We start from the raw sequence: 12,722 nt of genomic DNA on the forward strand, positions 1-12,722 counted from the left end.
TAGAAGCTGGGACCCAAAATTGGTGGGTTATAGCATGGGTACACCTGCTGCATAGAGAAAACCAGTCATTTAACTTGGGTGGTGGAGGTGGGGGGGTGCTGACAGGACCTGATTGAGCTCTTGGTATGGCAAAACACTCTGGTACTCACTCTGCTCAGCAGACCACAACCACGTTTCCGCACCTCATTTGCAAAGCAATTCCGCTTCCCTCCCACTCGGTGCGCTCAGTGCATCTTTTTGTCATTCCTACGAGCAGGCTCCATTGGCTTTGTCCGCTGAGACGCCAAGCGTCGTGGAGTTGGGAAGAGAGTGTAACCGGGTCTCAAGGAGACTGCTCTGCATCCTGAGAGCATCTTCACATCAAGCCCCATCTCCCCTCCATCTTACTGGTCCGACACACACTCACCCGTTCGCCTGCCTGACTAATGTGCCCTGACACTCGTACATCACCCGTAAATTGGCCAAATGAATTAACCACGGCCCCTGCTTAGCTTTACGGGTTTTAAATTGATTTTCTCCTTTCCAGGTCTGTCCAATAATTGCATTTATCCATCTTGTTGAAGCCAGGTTTACACACTCGCACAAAGATCATGCCAATCCCCCGGATACATTTTCCGCTCTGGTGGCAAGAGTGTGAGAGATTTGTCATTGAATCATAACAGGTAATTCAAACAACAATTAGCCTGACACAGCCACCGTATGTCAGTGTCTGGACCTTTGTTGGACAGGCCCTCTGTAAGAGCAATGAGATGCTTTCCACTTCTTCATTTGTCTGTGTGTTACCCTCCTCTTCCATCTCAGACAAACAGTACCCTTTAATATATATATTTTTTTATCTACCATCCAAGCCTCTAGGTTAAAACAGCAAACACCCACAGCAGGGAAGAAAGCAGCAGCTACGAGTTCCAGTTATTCACAGACTGATTTAGACCAGAAGAAGCAGAGCTGTGAGCATCAGTGGGGGTCATCTCCACACTTGTGAGTGTTTGAACAGAAGTGCATTAGACACTGGAGGAGGGGGCAAGGGGGGCAATGAACAATTCAGCTATGTAAACATGCAGCAACTTCCTTCCCTCCAGTCCTTCAGGCCTTGCACTGAGACAAGTCACTGTTTAAACAGCACACACAGCATTCCTGTGCCTGGGCCCCGGCCAGCTGCTGCATCCCAACTGCAGGCCGGCCCGTCTGCCTGAGCAGAGACAGACACAGGCCTTACACCGGCAAGGGTCATCCACAACAAACAAAGAGCTTTTATACACATCCAAGCCTAGATTCATCTCCAGGAAAACACTCCAGAGGGCCTGCAACGCTTACTGCTGGTAATTGCTGACCGATTGTGACCAACGGACCTCCCAAGGAAGAGAGATTAGTTAAAATCATCCCAACCCTGAAGAATCCTTCCTGAAACTGCTCGATTCCGCGTAGAATGACAAAGCTGGAAATTTATCTTTATTGTTATTTGAAATATGCAAAGCGTGGCAGACAATAAAGATAGAGGAAGCCGTAAAGACGAGATAAAAAACCTCCTGGTTCTAAAGTGCATGGTGACGTGCATCACATGACACAAAGGCCATGCCTGTTTAGTGTTGCTAGCCTCCAACCTTAACTTTCATTATAACTAAGCTGCATGGAAATTAACCTTTGGTTTACTTACCAAAGGACAGTAAACAGCTTTACGTGAGAAAACGGCTTTATAAAGCGTCAAAACCGAAAACGATACAATGGGTTAATTTGACGTTTTTACTCCAGCTGAAAAATAATAATGCGTAGATTTTTGGCAGCCCTGGCAAAACTGTGTAAAAGGTGTAAAATAAATTCATCTTTTATTGAACAGAGTGTCACACTGAAAAATTTCAGATTTAATGTGAGTACAAACAAAGGATTTTTTTTCCCCACTAAATCACAGGTGCCACAATTATTTCTAATTAAATAAATATGGTTTTGAAATTTTTACTTAAAGGTAATCACTTTAAATGACACATATATGATTGCCAGTTTCACTGTGGTTTACATATGAGGTCACAATTTTGCTTACCCACTCTTCAAAATGGGAAAGATGACAGAACATACCATTCAAGTAACTGGCTTATTGATTAAACTTGGCCATATCTACAGTCAGAGGAGTAATTAAAAAGTTTATAACAAAGAGAACCATGATAAACAACGGTGGAGAAATTAATAAGAATAAAAAACTATATTGAATTTTAAGGTTTTCGTAGACATTATCAGTAATTCTAATAATTGTGGAGGGTGTCAGATTTCTAGTACATCCCAAAATTCATAGACCAGAATGTCCTAACTGGTTGTTCACCATTTTTACAAACCAAATCTGAAGTTTTAATAAGAGACTGTCAATAGGGAACCCACTAGAGCAAGACTTTCCTTCCACTTAGGATCAGAATCCATCATTCAGAAACCAAGATGTAAAATATTCACCCTGAACTCTGAACTTTGGCCTGAGCCAAAGTATGTAAATTTAAGTTTGGAAACATGTGCTGCACTAATCTGTGTTTAATGTTAAACACAGAGAATCAGCTGTCATTCATTCAGGCTTGGTTTTATTATAGGATGGCTTCAATCACAGCTTTCCTCAACGTGGACATGGTCCGAGCTGCCAACTGCAGGTCATTATTCCAATCAAACGGTAATTTCAGGGTGGCCAGATCCCATTGTTTTCCGCCTCGGCAGTACCACATTCCCTGTTGCCTATGTGTCTGTCTGCCACTCCACTCGGTTGGTTTTCTGGCTGAGAGTCCATCTGTATGCATCCCTTCAGGCCGGTCGGTAAGGGCCACTCATCTCACCTCGGGACAGTTGTCCAAACAAGACGCTCCTTTCACTCCTGAACCCTCGAGGGAGAATGACATTTGACAATTCACTTCCACGTGTCAATTTGTTAACTTTCAGAGTTGACCCTGAGCGCTGCTGTCACACTGGCCTCCAACTGCGGAGGACTGAATACACAATGAGGGGAGCGGGTGGCAACAGCCAAAGACACATTAATTAATTGTTTTCTAGAGTAAGTCTTTCAAATTGGAGCAAATAAACTGAATAAAATGGTTTTAAATGTTTATTAGCAGTTGCTTTGCTCAATCCTGCGTTTTAAAACCCAACAGACCAAACTCAGCCTGTTCACATGACATGTTAGTGCTGTACAGAAGTTGACAGCTGTCTCTTTATAAGAGGCGCTTTATTATTCTGTGTAAATAGGTTTCTAACAGCTGGTTAAAGAGCTCACATGGGAATTTACTCTTAATCGGTTCTTCATTGGAATTGGTTCATCAACGAGAGGAGAAAAAAAAAAAAGAGAAATCCAGTGCAGTTCCACATTGCAGGGGAAGAGGGGGTTACGTTTTATTAGCCTTGTGCATTTTCAAGTAATCTTGCCAACATTTTTTTCTGTTCCAAATCCTGACATAATCCTCAGATTAGCAGATGAAATTATTTCTGCTCACACTTTTAAAACCTCGCCCTCACCTCTTGCATTCAGCTCTGGATCCACAACCTTTTTTTTTTAAATAAATAATACAACAGCAAAACAAGCGGCGCTCACCTCATTAGCGGACTCCCCTTTTTGCTTCCAAAACCCCACACGCAATCGCGCTCTCGCTCCTCGGAGCTTATCCGGCCACAATTAAAAGTTTAATTAGTAAGATTAAAAAACACATCGACTGGAGTTTTATCACCTTAAACTCTGGCCATTACGTGTTCAGCACACGCTTTCGCCTCCTTCCCCATCTGAGCCATTTGTGAACAGATTATCAGCATGCTGAAAATCCCCTGGGTGCTTTAAGAACGGAGATATAAAGTTGATACAAAAGAAAACAGTTTGCATTATATTTTGCAGACAATGAGGCTGAAGAGATGTTGAATAAACATTGGCTTGCAAAACTATTTACACCCCTTGAACATTTTCACATTCAATCATGTTGCAACCACAATCTACCTGGCGTTTTATTGGACTTTATGTGATAGATCTACACAGTATGGTGCATCATTTATTTTTTTAGCAGTATAAATCTGAAAAGTGTGGCGTGATTTGTATTCAGTCACTGTGAGGCAATACTTTGCAGTACTAGTACCTATTTTGCTGAAATTACAGCTGCAGGTCAATAAGGACGTCTATAGACTAAAAGCTCTAAACCACAGCATTATAACTTCAGCTGTGTGTTTGCAATCCCCTGCTGAAAGGGCATTTAGCTCAATCTATCATCAACTATGACCTTAGGTAACAGGTCAGATGCCCTGTTTCTCCTAAAGAAAGGCATCCCCACAGCATGATGCTGCCACTACCATGTTTCAATGTAAAGGGTGTATGTTCAGGGCGTGAACATTTTGATCCAAACAAATGTGGTAAAAAATATAAAATGTTGAATATAAATGCATGCCACACTTTTCAGATTTTAATAACTTTCACTTCTCTTGAAAATGTTTTGCTACTTTGTGCTGGTCCATCACATACAATCAATGTAAGTTTGTGTTTGTGTCAAAATGTGAAAACTTTCAACGGGTATGAGTACGTTATGTAGGAATTCTAATTTGTTTATACATGGCTAATTATGTTTTTCAAAGAACAACAAGTGGAAAGGTTATTAAAATATGACAAAAGCATGAATGTTCCAGGGCATTTTTTTTTTTTACCACATCCATAACAATCTGGTGTACCACAGGTGTTCCCAGCAAACTGGCACAGATAGTCATTATCTGGCCCAATGTGATCGTTAAGAGCTGAGATGGCAGCGGTGCACCTCCTCCCCGTGTGCGCGGACATATGCATAATCTGGGGGATAATACTCTAAAGGAGTCTCAAGGATTCTCTATTAGTCGTTGTGAAAAAACTGAGTAGGTGGAAGGGGGAGGTCATTTTTCAGAGAAATTCATGTCAGTGCCGGTGCACTTTGACCCCTTCCAAACACACTCCGCAATCCAAACAGAAGGCCTACCCTACCTGAATTCCTCCAGCATCACGGAGGCCCTCACGGCAGAAGCTTTTTGATGATGACGAGGGTAGGGAAAAGAAACGAGGAAGCAACCTGGAAGTGTAGGAAACCGAGGGGGGCACATTCAAAGGTGGAACCGACACATGAACACATGCTTGGTCGTCAAGCGATGACTGAAAACTGAACTCTCCTCTCCCAATCCATATTCTTTCCCTATTTTTTCCCTTTGCACACAGGAAGATAAATTTGAAGCCCAGGGGCACTATTGTTTGGACATCTAACCAGGAACTGTCGTTGCTCTCATTGCCCTGGCATTAACAGCAATTATGCGGTCTATTCAGGAGGCTTTTGTGCGTCCGACCCCTGGGCCCCCCTCCCCGCAGTGGGCCCTTCACTCACACACGCAGAGGCCTAACAACACATTTCCCGCTTTTCTTCGCTTCCTCCCACTCTTCTGCTGAACTCATTCGGCTACTGGACCCATTATGAATGAACTTACAGAACCATTCAGGCAGGCAAAAGAACACACATACCAAAGGTATTTCTGGAATGATGTCTGAGCTCAAAAGAATGCTTCACTTTAACACTGTGCACATGCAGTCAGATGCACATATGCTGAAACACAACTTTATTTTTTTCAGTGGGAAAGAAAAGTCAGGGTGATAATCTCTTGAAACCAGTTTTATCCAAAACCCCACCCATAACCTTTATATCTAAAGTAGTAATCAATAGTCATTAACTTTATCTTTTCAGCAGATGCAGTGCTGTTGTACTGCTAATAAATAATATCAAATCTTCAACAAAGACATCATCTTATCACTGATTTCTCCAAGCAAAAACTTGTTTCACAGGTTCCGACTAGATTGCTTCTCTGTTGACAAAAAAAAGCTGAAGGACAAAAGGGTGCTAGTTTACATTCTGCCAAGAAAAAAAGAGGCATAAAAAGTCAAAGAAATATTGGAAATTCAAAATTTCTTTCTGTAATTAAACTTAAAAATGACCTATATTTTAGCACTGTCTTGTTGAAGTGGGATGAGGCACTGGGAAACTTTCTTCTAACGTGGTGTGGGCTCAATGCAAAAAGTCTCAGAACCACTGGGCTACAAATCGGCCATATTGGCATTATTGTTTGTAGTTGCATTTACTAATAAACCTTTAAAAAGAGTTAAAATGACAAGATTTTAAGAATGTTGCTCATTTTTGCATTTGACTAAAAACATGTCTTTAATTTTATTATTTTAACCAAACCATTAAGGAGCAAAGATATCCAACTGTACAGTTACTTTGGATCATCTCAATTACCTCCTATATGTAGTGACCTCTGTATTATATTCTATACGAAGACATAAAATTATCTACCCTAAAGGTAAAGCAACAGTTTCAGAAGATGGTTAGAAATGACTGGTAACATCTGCAGGGGTATCAGGGCCTCCTAATAACTATGCACTGCCCTCAAAGTATGCAAGACTTTTTTAAAGACCATGTTCACCATCTCAGGGAGACAAAAAAGGTATATGGATATGAAATGGACATGACTGATCGTAAAACACCTTGACAATTAAATTATTTAAAACTGTTGACTAAAGAAAACCAGGAAATAAAAACAACACCTGTATACAGATTTAACTGGCCGCTGCATGCTACCATCTCTAATAATAAGAGTAATAAGAGTAATAAGAATAATTTCATTTCCATGTTCGATGGAGCCCCGAGCGGGGTGGGCTGGCAGCAAAGCTACCCTATATTTAACAGATGACACAACTTGCATTCCAGATGTACAGTGCTGTCTTTGTGTTTCGCTCTATAGAAATGCACTAGAGAGGCAAAGGAGAAAGCAGAAAGGGGGGTTACGCTCAATCTGAATGGGAGGAGGCTGGGGTGAGAGAGACCCCAGTGCACAGCCGCTCAACTAACTAGTGCCTTTTTCTCCCCCCTCAGATAAAGAAAAGCAGAGGATAGTGACTCACTAACAGAAACGGCCAGAGATACAAAAGGTGAAAATGGATTTGTTCATTTAAAGAATAATTTGTTTGACCAGGCTGCACTCTGTTAATGGATTACAGGCGTAATCTTTCACACTGCAGTCAAAATTAGGCCTGAGATTAGCTGTTATTGCATTCAAAACCCTGAAATCAGTGATTTAATTTGACAAAAAAGAAAAAGCTCCGAACCAGGCTTGACTGCAGCTGCTACACCCAACCACAGCTCAAAGTGCCACCAGGGAGCCACTGCTCCATTCGCACAAGTTTAAAATCTGATTGGAAACACACCCCGCAAACTGTTTTTTTCTGCCTCTGTGGTGTTTTGAGAGGCAGATCGACAACGAGTGACATCATCAGCATTAGACAATCAACCCCCACTTATATTTTATATTTTCTGCACTTACACACACACACACGTCCTGTGTAAATATTTACAGCACAAATATTTTTCTATTCATTCACCAGGCGCTAACAAAACCTCACTGTACTAACAAACCCACCACCATCACCCTTCTGCCTCTCCTCATCGTCCCTACATCTGCGATTCATTGACTTTACAATTTACCACATGTCGAGATGGGAGAGGTCGAGCATCCAACTGAATCACGGCGCAAATATGCGAATGATTTATTGTTTAAAAACAAAATAAAGAAATAAATTGAAAACTCCGGCCGATTTACAGCAGCACCGCTTTTGTTTTTTTCCTGAGTGTTACTCCTATTGGCAGACCATGAACAATTGCAGTTTGGACTAATTAAGCTCTGAGAATGTTGCTGCGCACCGCTAATGTCAAGCAGACCCCAATTTCAGTTTAATGGTGCCAAACTTTGCTTCCCAGCTCCCTCCCACTTCCAACTCTCTGATTTAACTCCTTAAATCCAAAGCAAATTGTACTTTTTACAGCTGTTAATTAAGCCAGAGAACATAGATACATAAAAAGCAGGACCTTTTCTTTCTCTTTTGCTCACACAAGATGAGAAGAGAGAGAGAGAGAGAGAGAGGGGGGGGGGGGGTGGTAGGGGGTGAGTCGAAGAGCGGGAGCCACTTCCGCCATACTTTGTAAACAAAAGTGATTTGCAAGACAAAAGGAGCGCAACCTTCCGAGTAAATTCGGAGGGTTTAGCTTTAGCTCGGAGGGAAAAAAAAAAACAGCCCCAACGTTGTGCCATGAAAAAAAAAAAAATCCCCGCGGACATCAATTAGGCCCGATTAACGTGTAAAGCCAATTTGAAAAGGTGTGGGCCCTATCCCCTCAAATCCGCATTAAACCCATCTTTTCCAAAAATTCCATTCACACCAGCAAAACACATAATCCATATGATATGTCATTGTTATGCTTATGTTGCTCACGTGTTGTTGGAAAGAGACGTCTGGGTCACTTTATTACAGATAAGGCCACAGCAATGTGTGCGCCACAAAAGGAGGTGTTGCATTCACTTAGAATTATGTTATTTCCTGTCGAATAAAAATTAGAAGGGGTGAGATGCCGTCTCGAGGTGGATTTATTTAGAAAAAAAAAGAACAAAGCACAAAAAGCCTTTTTAACACCTTGCAGAGGAATCGCTGCAGCTTCAGCGAGAATCTTTTTTTCTTCATTTCAGGTGGCATTTTTATCCCCCTCTTCCACAATTTCGTCCCCACCTCCTCCTTTTTCCTTTATAAACTAATCGGAATTACACGTCGAAACTCAAAACCCCCGCCAAAAGTCTCAGTGTGCCCAGAGAATTACGGGGGTCAGGAATGGCGTTAAATATCTTATCATTCATAAGTCCGAGAGGCACTAAAAAAAAAAGTGGGGCGGATTTATGTCCCGACGCAGGAGAGCCAGTCGCCCAGATCCCCTCTTCTTCCCTCCCTCAGCCTCTCTAGACCTGTTGAGGTGTGATGTTAGCCCACAGCACCGGAGTTAACCTGCCAGCTTCGCTCTTTTTTTATGTTCTCCCCCACAAGCCCCCGCGTTAGCAACGGCAGGAAACAAAAGGTGAACGCAAAAGGAGATGGAAAACCGGGGGTTGAACTTGGCAGGCCACTTCCCCAATTCAACCTGAACCCAGTGATTCAGCAGGCCTTTGTGTGGGGGGTTTTAGGGAGGAGGGGGGACTGCGGGGAGGGGAGAGAAGGGGAGCTTTTAAAGCCCGGGCACAGCTTCATGTCAAATTGCTTAAATGATGCTAAATTGTGAGCCTCCTTGGATTTAGGTGGTAGGAAAAACAAATTCTCGCCGGTTATGGCTCCCAGAGGTCAGATGGCCTCATGCAGGAATTCTTTCCCACCTCTTAAGTCATGCAAACACAGAAATAACACAAACAACTTAAGATGTCCAAACAGATTAGGAGAAATGCAAGCTGATGGATGGGGAAAAATACTCCTAATTTCTATTTAAAACATCTATTTAAATAATTTCTATTATTCAAAAAACTAACATCGAGTCGCGGGGGAAAATGTAAAATCACACAATCAAAGGCTTCTTATGACAAGACAGTCTCATTCTAATAACACCAGCAGTCATATTCGGTGCCTAACATGACATGTTAGGGAGCAAGACAGCTAATCAATGTCCAGGTGAATTATTTATCCCGGCTTTAAATTTAATAGATTTATATTACAGCCACAGCCGACTTCAAAAACTCCAACAGCTCGGACACACAGGGCGCCGCAGAGGAAGGGGGGCTGAGGCAAGGTGGTACAGTAGGGGCCAAAAAAAAAAAAAAAAACATCCTTTCCAGGTGCGCTCGTTGTAATCATCGGTTTTAATGTCATGTTGTTGCCTCCAACAGAGCACCTCCTTGTTTTAGTTTTGGAGTGATGACATACTAGGTAATAAATCACAAAACACGATTTAAAAAAAAAAAAAAGCACACCCCTGCTTTTGTCAGTTGGGTGTGAAAACAGGGGTTCAAGGGCATGATGAGGAGAGCAAAGGTTGATCGAGTCTCAGAGGAGGATCTCTTAATGCGTATTACAAAATTTACTGTTTTTTCTAACTGTTGCATGATGAAAGCAAGCGCTCCGCAGGCTGCAGGATCCATTGCTGTAATATTCATGAAGAAAAAAATATAAGATGCTGTTGAAACAAGGAAGTCCTTCACTTCAAAATCAGGCTCGACGTTGTGAATGCGAGTTTGTGTCAGAGCCTGATGATGAGAGTAACGAGTGACTAATTCCACATACCAGCCGGCAGCATTAACGAGGCTGACAAAATGTGCTCTCCTGTGCGGAAAACAAACACACACACACACACACACACACACACACACACACACACTATCACATGAAGAGAGATGTAGATGCAGTGGGCAGCAGCAAAAAATGATCTCACGTGAGACCACGTGCAGGAATTGTGTCAAACACAAAAAAAGGCATTATGTGTTAAGGTATGAATTCATTTCTCAAGGCATGCAAAACAAATGAAAAACATGGAGGAAACAAATATCAGTTTAGTGGTTGTGGGTCAGATTTCCTAGTGCCTGGTCTTTGCCTTAACATGGTAAAATAAAATGACAGGTCCGAAAGCGCAGCAGCTGGTTGGAAAAAAAATTGAAATTATGCCGTTTAAGGATTGCCTTTGGCCCCCTTGGGATCAGCTGAGATAAACGAGTGAGAGTGCATAATTACAAAAGGGCTAATAGTGTCAAAATAAATAACATGAGTTTGTTTAGTAAAAGGGTTTAAATGATCCTGGTTTACAGTAAAAGAAAAAAGGAAAAAAGTCCAGCCGATTCCTTCGGGAGGCAAAGGCGGTAGCATGCAAAAAAGAGCAATCACTTGCGTTAAATAAATCACAACCTAAACAGAAATTTTGCATTTATTACATATGTATTATATAGTACAAATAAACTTTTTGCAAAAATGCATGCATGTAACTTTAAAAAATATATATTTTGATCCATGCAAATCACTTTCAAAAGCTAATTTGCATATTTGTTGGTTTTTCTCCCCCCCCTTTTTTTTTTAAACACTGTTCAGTGTGTCAGAGAGCCAGTGTAAAGTGCAGCTCCCTGTAGTGTTAGTGGGGAAATTAAAAAAGGGCATTTTTGATGAGGCCACGCAAACACAAATCAGTTGCATTATTTACATGGGGTGAAATCACGCACTTTTAGCCTGATTTTAATAAAGCACTGCAAATATTGTTCTTAAAAACAAATAAAAAAAATCAATAAAATACATTTAACTGTACAGAAGTTTTTACTCGGTTTCCCCTACAACATATGATTTAAATATCTTTTTTATTCATCAGCACAGTTAGCATGTTAGCTTCCATGTTCAAGAGCGCGGTACTGTACACTTCAGGAGGAGTTGGAAAACTTGGCTTCCACATTTTTTTCCCATTTTCTTTTTAGCATTTTCTGGAAGACAACACTGCTTTTGGAGCGTCGGTGTGTGACAGGATGAGTGTGTGAGGAGTGTGTTGTGTGTGTGTGTGCAGATATCCAGCTGGTAAAATAAGCGAACTTACTGTGCGTGCTGTTGGAGAAAGGGATCCGTTGGGGAGGTAGGGGCTGGTGAGATCGGGGATCATTATAAACGGATAGCCCGGGTACGGTGGGCTCTTGAACAGCCCTCCATCTTGCCTTTTCGTAGCTAACATGGCGGGGTGGAAAAGAAGAGGAAAACTTTTAATAAACTGGGCTTGGAATGTGTTTTTTTTAAATCCCTGGGAATTATATTTAATGAAGATAGCTGGAGGAGACTCAATCCTCTGTTAGAAACACATAATGTCATGGTTGAGAAAAAACAAAGATAGGAGAATAAAGCAAGAAACTCACCCTCCTCTAAACTTTCCCTTGTTTTGTCTCTGAAAGTTTCAGATCTAGGCGGAGGCCGTCTTTCCGCCTTGAAATGCAATGAAACACAAGGATTGCGTTAAAGTTATGGGGGGGGGTTCATGGTGAACTCTATCAAAGTGTGTTAAGAAATGAAGGCCACCGCCTCAAATAACATGTAGCCTAATGCGAACTTATCGGAGCCGATCGATCCGAACTTACCTCCGAGTCCGAAGAGCTGTTCTGATTCGTTTCCGACTCGTTAACGAGCGAAGATTTGACGTCTGCTAAATCCCTTTCTGCCGAGGAATTCTCCGAAATTTTCTCCTCCTGCTCCCCTTCGTCTTTGAAGGAAATCATCTCATCGTTTGCGCCCAGATCGTCCCCTCCACCGCCGTTGAGCTGCGGCATTTTTCCCCCGAGCTGAAGAATCGTTCTCGGGTCGAAAAAAACCACCAAAAAGTTTCAAACCCTTGATCTCTGCGAGCTCGAAAGTCCGAGAGTTTTAAGTTTTTGGGGGGTTTTATTTTTAAAAGAGAGGGTCTTCGTATCGGCGTTTTCCAAAAGCTCTGGTATATAAAACTCAAAAACACAAGGGGGGGAAAAGAAGGGGGAAAAATGTTGGCAGAAAAATGGGGAAGCCGGAGAAGGAGCCGAGCCGCTCGGATTGAGTGAGTTGAAGTTGGTCGGAGTGGTTTTCAGTTCAAAGGCGGCGCTGATTGACAGATAGAGAGGGATGGAAATAGAGAGAGTCTGGATTCGGGATTATTGACAGGGAGAAACACACAAGAAACTAATGAGATTCAAACAGGGAGGGACTTGAAGTGACGTTTTCATAAATAGGAGGAAAAAAAGGGAGGGAGAGGAGAGGAAGTGCTGGTTGGACGAAGCCGGCTGCAGTGAAAAAGCATGTGAGGAGTGAAAATGCCAGTTTGGGAGTAGGTAAGTGATGTTAAAATAGCAGGAAGATATAGGAGTTGCTTGCAAATGTGGATTAAACGCACATATGGGCGGTCTCTCAGTGAGAAAAAGGAAAC

General features: G+C 42.0%; 1 protein-coding gene across 30 annotated transcripts in view; it reads right to left on the reverse strand.

Moving 5' to 3' along the window:
• Nucleotides 1-12,480, reverse strand: part of tcf7l2 (transcription factor 7 like 2) — a 104,135-nt gene extending 91,655 nt beyond the window's left edge. For 10 of the 30 annotated variants that reach the window (XM_047376397.1, XM_047376389.1, XM_047376384.1 and 7 more), the window contains exons 1-3: nt 11,908-12,476; nt 11,689-11,755; nt 11,379-11,503 (exon numbers count right to left, since the gene is read on the reverse strand). In XM_047376397.1, the coding sequence (XP_047232353.1) occupies nt 11,379-11,503; nt 11,689-11,755; nt 11,908-12,096 (381 nt within the window). In that variant the 5' untranslated portion in view covers nt 12,097-12,476. Of the gene's footprint in view, nt 1-11,378; nt 11,504-11,688; nt 11,756-11,907 lie in introns of all 30 variants that reach the window. The other 20 variants (XM_047376398.1, XM_047376396.1, XM_047376394.1 and 17 more) reach the window with 6 other exon arrangements.
• Between the last annotated feature and the right edge of the window lie 242 nt (nt 12,481-12,722).

This window comes from Girardinichthys multiradiatus, chromosome 10 (genome assembly GCF_021462225.1).
Source record: "Girardinichthys multiradiatus isolate DD_20200921_A chromosome 10, DD_fGirMul_XY1, whole genome shotgun sequence".
In the NCBI taxonomy this organism is placed as follows: domain Eukaryota; kingdom Metazoa; phylum Chordata; class Actinopteri; order Cyprinodontiformes; family Goodeidae; genus Girardinichthys; species Girardinichthys multiradiatus.